This window comes from Prinia subflava, chromosome 3, assembly GCF_021018805.1.
Source record: "Prinia subflava isolate CZ2003 ecotype Zambia chromosome 3, Cam_Psub_1.2, whole genome shotgun sequence".
Classification (NCBI taxonomy): domain Eukaryota; kingdom Metazoa; phylum Chordata; class Aves; order Passeriformes; family Cisticolidae; genus Prinia; species Prinia subflava.
This window is the reverse complement of record NC_086249.1, coordinates 102,113,918-102,126,152: the sequence shown is the minus strand read 5'-3', so window position 1 is coordinate 102,126,152 and position 12,235 is coordinate 102,113,918. Positions and strand designations below refer to the sequence as shown.

General features: G+C 43.1%; 1 protein-coding gene across 6 annotated transcripts in view; it reads left to right on the top strand.

The window, feature by feature from the left end:
* The window catches only part of AGPAT3 (1-acylglycerol-3-phosphate O-acyltransferase 3), an 87,127-nt gene extending 80,605 nt beyond the window's left edge, over positions 1 to 6,522 (top strand). For all 6 annotated transcript variants that reach the window (XM_063393094.1, XM_063393091.1, XM_063393093.1 and 3 more), the window contains one exon: positions 290 to 6,522. In XM_063393094.1, the coding sequence (XP_063249164.1) occupies positions 290 to 378 (89 nt within the window). In that variant the 3' untranslated portion in view covers positions 379 to 6,522. The remainder of the gene's footprint in view (positions 1 to 289) is intronic.
* The last annotated feature ends 5,713 nt before the right edge of the window (positions 6,523 to 12,235 follow it).

The following is a 12,235-nucleotide window of genomic DNA, read 5'->3' as shown; positions in this document are numbered from 1 at the left end:
CAATAAAAGAAGGGGAATTAGAGGGAGGGGATGTGCTTCAGTGTTCATGCTACATGTCCTGTTAATCAAGAGAAGCAGTAATTACATTTTTAAATCTGGATTGTCCCTCTCCTTGGGTATCATCTGACCTGTGATCCCTGTGCAGCCTGGTACAGTGCACTGTTGGTCACTGCTGACTTGGGGATTGGGTTAACTCACGTGGGTTCTGCCTGTGTGTTTGCATGTAACTTCTTCCCAGATGCTTGGACTGGTTTTAATGTGCCTCTCATTTCTCTGTTATATTTTAAAGCTTCCTTTGGAGTTCGTAGACTGATAGGAGTAACTGAAATAGAAAAAGGCTCCAGCTATGGCAACCAGGAATTCAAGAAAAAGGAATAACTGACGGCTGCAGTTCAGCACATATAACCAGACTATGGTATCCAATTAACTTCAGTTAAAAAACAACAACAAACACTTAGAAACTATCTTTTTCTTAATAACTGATGACTAATATTAATGAATAAAACTTGAGCCAAGAATGAAGAAGTTGGAGGCATCGGCTGAAGAGAATGCACCAACCTTCTGTCTGTTCAAGGATTACTGTAGTCAAGCTGTGGGAGAAAATCTGGGGTGGGGTGGAAGAAGAAACTAATTTTTCTTGCTTTTTTGGGGGACTTGGGGTGGGGGAGAAAAGAGGGCATTGGCCATGGCCACGTGTACCTTCAGATGACTGAAAACACTGGTTTCTGTCAAGAGCACTACACTCACTTTTACAACAGGAGCCATTGAATGTTTCCTCTTGCTAAAGCCAATGTAATGTTTATTGATTTCCAACTTCTCTTACTAATGAGCCAGGAAAAAACACCCTCCTTAAATGAATTGACAGGTGTTCATTGGGTTAGAGTCCTTTTGGCTGTGTTGTCATGGCTACAGATGAAATCCTGTTTTTTGTGTTACACTGACGCTTTTTATTTTCAGGCAACATCTTAAGACTTCTGTAATGCAGGAGAAGGGATAGTGGAGTTTGGGAGCAGCGTGTTATCCATCAGCACATCCCATAGAACAGATCCAGTAGGATAAAATTCTCATCCTATATCCTGCTAACTGCTCAAGGCTGTTTAATTTCAAAATATTACTTCAGTCTTGAGTGCTGTTTGCCCTGTTTCACATCAAACATGTTCCATAATTTTGAATCTATTTGGGCCTGTTTGGGTTTTTTTTTTTAAATTAGTGGTTGACCATGGGATTTAGAGTTGTGCAAAGAAGGAAATTTTTTCAATTCTCCTTTTATTTCTGTTTGCATCTGTCATTACCAAAGTCCAGTTCAGCCAACCTCTCACAGTAAACTGGGAGGCAGCACTAGAAATCAGCACGATAGTTTTCAAAATGTCTTCTTTTGCAAAAAATGTGAAAAGGAGAGGTCTGTAGCAGTCAGATTTTGAATGCTGGCATCTCTTGAACTTCTAATGAAAGTTTCAACATGGATTCAGATGGGGCCAGGACCTTACCCTGTGTGTGTCAGGATAGGGTGTGCTGCTCTTTTGATTTGATCATGCTTTAGATGTTCATGTGAAGTTTTTTGCAAGGTGAGCTATGCTGTTAAAAGACTATAAGGTCTCTTCAGGGATTTTAAGTATCTTTAGTTTTGCTTGTTGACATTTTGGTCTTTTTCACTGAAAATTAGAGCTCAGAATCATGTCTGTACCAGTCTCCTTCTTTTTCTCTCTTTTTCCTCCATTTGTTTTTTTACAAACGCACATTCAGAGATTTCTGTAGGTTGCTGCTGTATGCATAGCTGGTGAATTATTTCAAACAGATGGTAACTATACCTGTATGTTTAAGTCTGAAGGTCACAGTCTGCATTTGGCTGCTTGCAGAAGTGGGTGAAATGAGTTGCAGATCTCCAGCTGAGGGCAGAAGCTAACCCTCAGGGTCTGTATCTTTAACCCAGCTGCCACTAGAATATTTATCTCACTTTTGTAAAGAGCAGATTTTATCAAAGCACTGGTTGTTGTTTTCATCTTTGCTCCAGTAACCAAGATAAGAGAGTAATAATTTACCTTTTTTCCGAATTTGCTCTTAACTGTTGGAATGTAACCTCTTCTCCCACAGGTTTTTCTGTTTTCAAACACTGGAAGAGCAATTTTGTAACTTAGAAAAATATTTTACTTGGGGTCATTAATCACTTGTTCTGTCATGCACTTGATTTTTATTTGTGGTCTTTTCAACAAGAGCATTTGAAGGATGACCTGAGTTCTGTCTGTCTCCTGTCAGACTCCACCTTGCTGAATCCTTGTACCCAGACCCCCAACGTTAGTGTGTCATCTTTGTCCCCTCAATAAATCTTCCCTAAGAGAGGGGCTGCAGATCTGTTGCAAATGTTAGTGGAATTTGAAATATGCTTTGGGAACTGAGGAGAGCAGAGCCTAGCCATAACTCTGTTTTCCTTGCTGGATGTTTTTGTACTTTGTCTTCAAATACAGTCAGACATCCAAATGCTGATAAAGTAAACTCTGGCTTTTCCCTGTTTTTAACCAGAGGACTGAGAATATTGGGGGGGTTCTTTCTTTTTTTTCTTTTTTTTCCCTAAGTAATTCAGTAATGGATATAATTCTTGCTTCCTAGAAGGATGTTACAAATGCTGTATACTTGCTTCCTGATGATGATATTGAGTATATATAAATTGTACTGGCTTAGCAGAAGAGGCTTGCAAAGCAGGCTGACCACTGACTATGTTTTATACTTACATTTTGAGCAGTATATTAATGGGCATGACAAGAATTTCACAAAATAAATCCCTTCTTAATGCTGAGAAGAAGGGAGCTGCTTAGAGGAGAAAGGAATTAATAGCCTTTCTCTTTACAGGATCCTTTTCTCCTCTTAGTGCATGTAACTCCCTATTCAGGATCATGGGATTAGTGCATGTACATCAAGGGGAGAATAATCAGCATTTCATATTTTCTTATCATAACTTATTGGTCATGCTTTCTTTTTGAAAATATAATAAATACATCATCAGATACTTAAATTTTTCTCTTCTAAACAGACATATCAGTAACCACTTGAAAAACTGAAACCTACAGCAGTGCACAAAACAGTACAAAACCAACACGAATTCTTAATTTTGAATTTTCTCTCTCAAATAGGGGTTTTTATACACGCGCGCGCACACATACACGGAATATGTATAAATTAAGATGACTGGAAATAGCTGAAGTTGATGTCACTAATGAAGATTAGCAGGTGGATTGGAAAAGTGAGCATAGATTTTATATCTTATTTTCTTCTGGTTTAATAGAGCATAGCTTGTATATTTGACTACCAAGCCCTTTAAGAGCAATAATAAACAAAAATATATCATGTTTTTCGTCTTTTGCTTTTCAACCGTGCTAGGTTTAATAAACTTACAGCTATGGGAGTGTTTTTTCTCTCCACCTTTCAGAATTTTCATTTATTACTTACTTGTTTGGAGTAAATCGAGTTTTCCAGTATGGACTTGCAAGCTGACTGCCATGGAGTTCAGCCTTGACTCCGAAGAGGAATGGCTCTCAGACCAACATGAACAGATGATAGCTGTGTGCTCATGGCCTTGGCAGCACTTGTCATTGTCACCAACAGCAGTGATGCTGCTCTTCAAGTGGGATTTGCAGTTCCAAAGTAGCATCATGTTGACCTAAATCTGAGGACCTGGTGACAGAGCTCGGGGACTGCTGGCCATGTGGCATCTCTGAGTTAGGAAAGCACAAAGAGCTGATGCTGAAGAAGGACGTGGTATCCAGAGGCCTTGGCTCGGTAGGATTACAGTTCTCTCTTGCTCACTGTGGGCTGAATGTGCTCTTGCAATTGACTTTGCATCACTGAGCAAAATATCTGTCTCTGGCACAAAGAGCATGGGCAGTGTTCCTTTGTTCTGCTTTAACTTATCTCGAAGGGCTCTACACTTAATTGCTGACCAATGAATCTGACTGCTGCCTGTGTCCTAATTGCCTGGTATTCACAGGAAAATGAGTGTGTCTGCTCACTTCCACGTGGTACCTCTTGTCTCCATCACTGATGTCTGTGTATTTGCTCACCTGTATCTTCTGCAGATGGTTTGGTTACAGCCTCTTAGCAGGAACTTGGAGCTTTCCAGTTCAGCCAGTCCTACAGCAGTTGTCTCACATGGCTGGGGTTTTGTCTTCCTGAATTTTGGCACTGATTGACAGCTCTGGGTCTGAAGTGACAGGGTTGTGTTTGTGTTATGTGATAATGCAACTTTGCTGCTTCAAAACAAAACTTTTAGCAAGGAAGAGAAGACCATCCCAGGCCTGTTCACACAGGCTCTCCCTACTTGGCAACAGGTCCTTCTGGTGAAAGGGAGTTGGGACAAGGTTTTTACTAAGAGTTGGAATAATGAGAAAGCAAGGGAGTCACTGTCCATCAGATATTGGATGAAAGTACTGTTTTGGGGCTACCCCAAAACCTGGTTTTGCTTCATATACCTTTTGAAGAAACGTGGGGTTGGAGGCTTTTAATAATGCTGACCTCACGCTACACAGAGTGTTTCAGATTGAAGACAGACAGTCTGATCTATTTTGGCATCTCGGAGAAATATTTGCTAAGAAGTCTAAAGCCAGGCTTGGGCAGACCTCACCCAAATGTTTCATGCAGATGATGGAGGCCAACACAGATCAAAGTGAAGAATCCATTCCTTCATCTCCTTTGAAGATAGGATGCAGCAGGATAGCTTAGAGCATCTCCTGTATGCTATGTGCTTCTGTGCCCTGGTGTGAAGGTTCTGATTCCCAGCGGACGATTGCTGCAAGTTCTGCTGTTCTGCACAAAGAAGCTCATCCCTGTGATGGGAATGCTGAATTTGTACTCCCACCCAGTGTGGCACAGCTGCTTGAACCTTCTGATCGTAACAGGCGGCTCCAGGGCTGCTGGTGCAGAGTGAAGCTGGGATTTGAAGCAGGTGACAGCCGTGCTGGGAGCCAGGAGGGAGAAGGAACACCACAAGGTGCATCGCTGGGAGGAGCAGGAACACTGACAGGTCCAGCCAAATTCTTGCTCTGAGAAAACTGGGTGATCACCAAGAGCTTTGCAAAGCAGAGACAACTATGTGAGAGGCAAGCCCTGACTCTGATGTGGGTGTGAGACCTCCCTGTGACAATTTACAGAATAATCCTTGCCATGTTCACGTGATTTGGGTCAGAATTCCTCCTCAGGGCTTGTTTTGGATGGGGACTTTCATTCTGCCCTGTTTATCTTTAAGGCTGGTTTATCTGATTGTCTCTGCAGCAAGATGCTTGCTTGCTGTTGGTTGTGTGTTATTTACCTGCTGTGGTTTGGAGTGAGAACATTCTGGAAGTCAGCGTTACAGGGTCTGTGCCATGTGTGTTAGCCACCAGAAAAAGTCATGAAAATGTTTCATACTTCAGAATTGGGAAGACAGGGGATTGGCACTAAGACAAATATGTGTTTCTCTGATCCTTGGCCTCTCTAGGCTTTTAGAAAGCTATCTGTATTTCTTAAAATGTTATACCTGTGGTTACCAGCCACTGCTTGGTTTTGAAGCAGTGAAGAAAGATTATTTGTGCACTTTCACTGTTGAGAGCACTTGAGTGCAGATAGTCTATTTCTAAAAACCACTAGCAGAAGCAGCATTTTATCTTTTTAGGAGAAAAATAAAATTAGACACTTCAGCAGCAATCAGAATATAATAGTACTTTTAAAATTTAAATTAGAAGTATTCGTTAGCGTGGGGGCTACCACTACCAATTTTCAGTCTTACACAACTTTCTTCATTCTGGCCAGTGTGCATTCTTAAGGAAAACACACTGAGCTGCTAATTACTAAAACACAATTTGCGAAGGAAGGAAGAGTAGGTAGCAGAGCCCAATTAGGAATTAAATTTCCCTCCCTGAGGCATGAGTGGGTTCTGGGTAGCTCCTTTACTCCGTGCATGTGCATCTGTGCAGAGAGCCAAGCCGTGTCCCCTCGTGTCCCCTCGCTTCAGCTGTGTCCGAGCTGTCCCTTGTGACATCTGAATGCTGAACTCGCTCACTCCTCAGATCACCAGCAAGTACTGTAGCTTTAATCCAAACCTTCTCTCTGAGGAGACTCGCCCTCCTTAAGCTGATTGATGTGTTGCAAACTTCCCTGCAGGGAAGTGCAAGTCACCAGACGATCATTATTAGCCAAATCTAACGAGTAATAAAACTGTATACAGGGTATGCATTTACTGTGCATGTGTATATATATCTTTTGTACGTTTTTACAGTTATTTCCTACACTTGATTTTATGACGTTCAGAAGTGTGTCTGAATCTGGTGAAGAACAAGAAGCTATTGAGAAAACCCAACCCTGTCACCTACTGTAGTTTTTACGGAGAACTGTGCCCAAACAAATACGCAGATTTACAGTGCTATGCAAATTTTACTTTGTAAGTTGTCTCTTAAATTTTTGCTTAAGTAGTTTACGCTGTTTTTACTGGGCTTTCAGAAAAAAAGATGAATGCAGAAGCCTCGTCTTGTAAAATAAAATAGCTTTGGCTGTGTGAAAGTACTGTATATTAGAATCTCATTCATGCTTTCAGTTGCTTATTTAACTGTATGTGATTTTGTACATACTATGATGGAATAGAGGGGATTTAATTGTGCTTGAATGAAAAAGGGTGACTGCCCAGCATCTGGGGTTTTTCCAGTGTTTATTGGAAAATTTTTTTAAAAATAATTATCATTGAGCAGCCCATAATGTAACTGTGAGATCTGCATCCTTTTCCTACTTGCCACTCTGGTTTCTATAACTAAACATGCACTAAGGGCTATTTTCTTTTTGCTTTGGTTGATTTCATTTCCATTTATGCTTTCTGGTCTCAGTCCTGCAAACTGACCCATGTGAGGGCCACGTGTCTGCAGCAATAACCTGGATGGATCGTTCTGTGGGGATGGGAGGCAAGAACAGGATGAACCCTATGGGTATTTCCTGCACAAAGCCAGTCCCTCAAAACTGCAGAGAGATGGTTCACTACTTATAACAGCAATATATAAAGTTTTGCATGGATCCTCCAAAAGATCAGAATGGGGAGGGAGGTAGCTTCCTTTCCTGAAAAATCCTCTAAAGGAACCTCAAAGTTGTATAATCTGAGAAGTTGACACTGCAGCAGGGTAGGGTGGCTGTATGCAGACATGCTCTAGATTAAACTAGTTTGTCAAATCTGACATAGTTTTTATTTTTCACTAGAAGATAAAGCACTTCCTCCTGTGTACACCAACATCATACACTGTACCGTGCTCTGCCCCCTGGGTCATCTTTTTGCTACCCTGCAAGCACTGAGTTCTTGGTTTCTCCTGTAGGTTTTTTCTTCCATGATCTGTTCCCTGTTGAGTAGTCTAGGTTAGGCTGAGCTGCCTTAAAATGACAGATGAGTGGTGGCATGTGTCACTATGTGGTAGGACCTATTTTTTGTGGAGAGGATGGGCTTCCATTCTAAGAGTATGCAAGCAGAAACTTTTTTGTGTTGCTTTTGAGTTCTCACAAATACAAAGGTAAGCTTTTCTTACCTCAGTGCCTCTATTGGAGCTCCTTGGATCCATAATTCATTTTTAGAGGACGATGATTTTGATCTGGAACCAACCAGGGTCAGACATCACAAGTACACCTGTGAAAAGCAGCGAGCAGTGGGGTTTATGGCCAAGGGCAGGTCAGTGGGGCAGTGTGTCACTGCAGTGTTTGACAGCCAGCACTGCCTAAAGGAGCTGTGGAAATGGAACAACACGTTTGCCCATGGATGAAGGCACAGGGAATGTTGGTTGGTTGGTTCCTGTGCTAAGCAGTTCACATCACAGTGACCTTTAGGCTGTGGGGGCTTCTTACACCCCCTCTCTTTAAGTTGCAAACACCGCTGGAGGCTGCTTGTCGTGGTGGCATTTTCTGTATGTACTTTCATCTCACTAATTCCACTCTTTTTCTTCCAATACTGCATTAATGAATTTGGGAAAACAGCCTGGAATTCCATAAAAGCAATGCTGTGTTCTCAACACCAGATACAATCAGCTGCTGCACTGGGAGCAAGTTCATGGTTCAGATGTGCCACCCTCCTGAGTGCTGCTCTGTTGGGCAGAGGGCTTTTGGGGTGAGGAACAGGCTGATGCACTTTCTACATGCTTCTAAAACTGGAATCCGTTCTGAGAGGCTTGACAGAGCGCCTCTGTGAAGCAAAACTTTGTGTAACAGGATTTTGTAGGTAGATACAAGGTTAATAACTGTGGTAGGGGTTAAGGAAAAGCTCTCCTGGATTTCATCATATCTATATGATATGTCAGAGCCCAGTGCTCTCTGCCCAGGTTCTTTTAGCCATCCCACACGTGGAGGGGATAATGATTAATCCCCCCTCTCCTTGTGTAACTGGGGGAGGTATTTAGAGCACCAGTTGATCCACTCAGCTGTTGGCAGCTGTTGATCTGAACCAAAGGCCACCCCTGGTCCCTGTTGTGCAGAGCTTGCAGTGCCACAGCTGTGGTGTCACACCCCACAGCGAGGGACCTTGGCAGGCCTCAGAGGTGGGGCTGGTGGGAACCTCATGGAGTTCAACAAAGCCAAGTACAAGGTCCTGCAACTGCAGTGGGACAATCCCAGACACACCTACGGGTTGGGCAGAGAAGGGTCAGAGAGCAGCCTTGCAGAGGGGGTGAGAGCTGATGAAAAACTCAACATGAACTGGCAGTGAGCACTCACAGCCCAGAAACCAGCCCTGTCCTGGCCTCCATCAAAAGGAGCATGGGCAGTGGGTCCAAGAGGAGATTCTCCCCCTCTGCTCTGGTGGGACCTCACCTGCAGTGAAGTGCCCATTTCTCGTGTCCCAAGCATAAGAAAAATGTGGAATTGTTGGAACAAGTCCAGAGGAGGCCACAGCATTGATAGGAGGACTGGAGCACCTCCCCTTTGAAGATAGGCTGGGAAAGTTGTGGCTGTTCAGAAGAGAAGAGAAGGTTGTGTGGAGAGCTCAGAGCACCTTCCAGAGTCTGAAGGGGCTGCAGGGAAGATGGAGAGGGACTGCCAGGAATTGTAGTGACAGGACAAAGAGTGCTGGGTACAAACTGAAAGAGGGAAAATTTAGGTTAGACAGGAAGAAATTCTTTACTGTGATGGTGCTGAGGCCCTGGCACAGGCTGTGCAGGAAGGTTGTAGATGCCCCATCCCTGGTAGTGTTCAAAACAAGGTTGGATAAGGCCTTGGAACAACCTGGTCTAGTGGGAGGTTCATCATCAGAACCCGATGATCTTTAAGGTCCATTCCAACCTCTTAAAATTCTGATTCCATTATTCATTCCCCACACGCATCACCCTCACTGATCTCCACTGAGCCTTCTCTCCTGCTAGGGGTTACAGGTCACCCACAAAAATAACATAATCAATATCACTACATTATATGAGATACATGCACACATAGAAGTCCTCTGCACTGCCAACATCATTACATTCTGCTGTGATAAAGGTTTGTGCCAAAGGGACAGCACTGTTGTGATGATGCTGCTGGGGCTGGAGCTGGAATTGTGGCATCTGAGCTGACAGGGTTGGAGTAGGCATTCCTGCTCTCTGCTGGAAAGACAAAGCACATTGCTTCCTGGGGAGTTTGCACCAAAAGCAGATGTCCCTGTGCCACCTGTGGTCACTGCCTCTGTGCAGACATGGCAGATGACTGATGGGATACAGGGAGCAATGCAGTGCAGGGTTTGAGACTGACCATGCTATGCAAGCAAAGCCAGTTTATTACACCAGTCACTCGTATTTATACCTCTCTAAGTTCTGTACAAAATTTTCCTCTCAGACCCCTTTGCCCCTGTTCCCTTAGTAACAATCTTTTCGGTTATCAAGTCCTTGTCACATTCTTCTGTGCCAGCAATGTTCTTGTTCCATCTTCTCTCCTCAGAGTGGTCAGAGTGACCAGACTTGATGTCTTCGCTTTTGTTCTTGCCTTGAGTTTCTCTCTCCCATGGCTTCCACGGTGCCAGGGCCAAGAGGCCGGTGGCACTGCCCAGCCCAGCTTCTGTAGCTGTCTGATCTTGCACAGTGCAGGGCACAGCTCACCCTGAGAACAGGTTGAGAACTTTGCTCTGACTTGGAGTGTGAAAATGAACTGCCTTTATTTTTCATCTCGCTGATGTCGGGCAGCACTTGCAAAAGGCAAATTCAGTGCTGGCCTAGTTGTGACATCTCTTTTTTTTTCAATTCTCCAATGATATTACAAGTAGTTAAATGCTCGTGGTTGCTCCATTTATAATGAAGATCACTAGAAGAAACAAACTAGTTATTTTAGGAACACATACAAATCTCCTCCTGCCTTTGCTGCAATGAAATGTGAATTCCGCAGGTATTTTCAGGAAAATGCGAATTCTTGTTTGCTTCCTATCATCCCAGAGCTCCTTGTCAAAGGTAGGAGACTGCTGCCCTTTGCCTCTGTGCAGCAAAGCTGCTTTGCTGGTGATAAAAGTAGGGTCCACTCTGCCACAGAGCTGAGCTGATCCCCTGAGGCTCCCTGGGGGCAAATCCTTCTCTCTGAGGTTACTCCTCTCTTCACACAACTGCTGCAAGTGTCATGTTTAACCAAACAAGGCTGACTTCTTTTAGGCACAGCTGGGCTTTCTCCCAGCTGTGACAGGCTTTACTTTAAGCAATTGCACAAAACTGAGGTATAGGGAAAATACAATTGATGCTGAATGTGCAGGAAAAATGCTTTCCTGTTTTGCTACTTTCTTCTTCTTCTCATGTTCCACCCACCCATAATTGTGTAATTCCCATCATTTACAAAGTTTTATGGCAAAAATATGATTTTTTTTGAATTTAATTCTTTTCTACTATTTTAAAATTTGATTGTTTTCAGTACAGAGCATTTATTGGGATTATAATGGCATAATATGCCAAAAGGATGCACTCCTTACTTTCTGTCAGCAGGTAGGTTCAGAGCAAGACTCTCTAACTGAACACAATGAGTTTATCTAGCAAATCTCATCTTTTCTGATTAATTTCAGGATGGAGGAGACCTCAAACTGCTAAGAAATGCTTTTATGAAAAGGCTTTTGAATATTCCTCAGCTGTGAGGTGTGGACAAGACACAACCCTGTTCTGTAGACTGGAACTCTGTATTTTTGAGGAGGGAAACTTGCTCACACCAGGGTTAATTCCCTACTAGATGAGAACAAAGAAACCACAAACCTTCAGCACCCCTGGCCCAGAACCCCAGTAAGATTAGAAAGGCAGGCAAGGGAAACCTGCAAATTTGTTATTTCCTGAGAGTGTGCGCTCTTCTGCTGGCAGCCATGCAAGAAGGCAGCTGGCCTATCTAAATTAAGTACTGCACATAATGGAACATAAATTATTGCTGTTAACTCCAAAGTGATAACGTGGTTAGGAAGAACAAATTGCATGGAAGCAATATGGGGGTTTTGCTTACTCTCAAAGGGATCTCTCGGTGGAGTAACCTCTGGAGCTAATGTTAGGTCTGGGAATTTTACAGCCTAATAGGATTAGGCACATGACTTCCTTTTCAGTCTGATGGGAGTCAGTGTTTAATTCCTTTGGGCTTCTCAGAGATTTCAGTACAGGTTCAGCAGTGTCACCCAAACCATCAGTACACCCAGATTTTCCCTTCTGTCTCCCCCAGACAAGATTTGCCATTCCACCCATCAGAAGGGTAAAGGGCCTTGTCCTTGGTGTGTAACCTGTGACAAAACAGTACTCACTCCTACTCAAGATACAAAACAAAACATCAGACCTATATAGCACCTTTACAAAAATGAAATATCAGAATTTTGTTGTTTCACTTGCAAAAGGAAATCTCATTTCTCAACAGCTCACTGAGGAGAGTTCAAGCTTAGTTTCACTCAGCTTCAGTTTGGTGCTCAGGGTAAGGCTCTCAGTACCCTCGTGTCTTCAGCTACAGCTGAAAAGGACTAACAGGGTGTTAAATGTAGTGAAGGTTTGCAGTGCTGCTACAGGACCTGGATCTAAGCAGCATCATCTGTTTGAAATATTTGCTGCTGTATTATTTGGGGGGCAGTGGTGGTCAGAGCAAGAATTGATGAGAGATTTCATTGCTTTCTCTCCCATCAATGATATATTTTGTGTTACAGCTGTCTCAGTAGCTTTATTACTAAGAACACCAGGGTCTAATAGGATCAAAGCCTGGAATAGAAATCTGTGGTGGAAATAGCCTGTGTGGCCTGGGTGTCTTTATGATCTCAAAACTTACACTACTGCTGAGTCTCTGCTTGTTT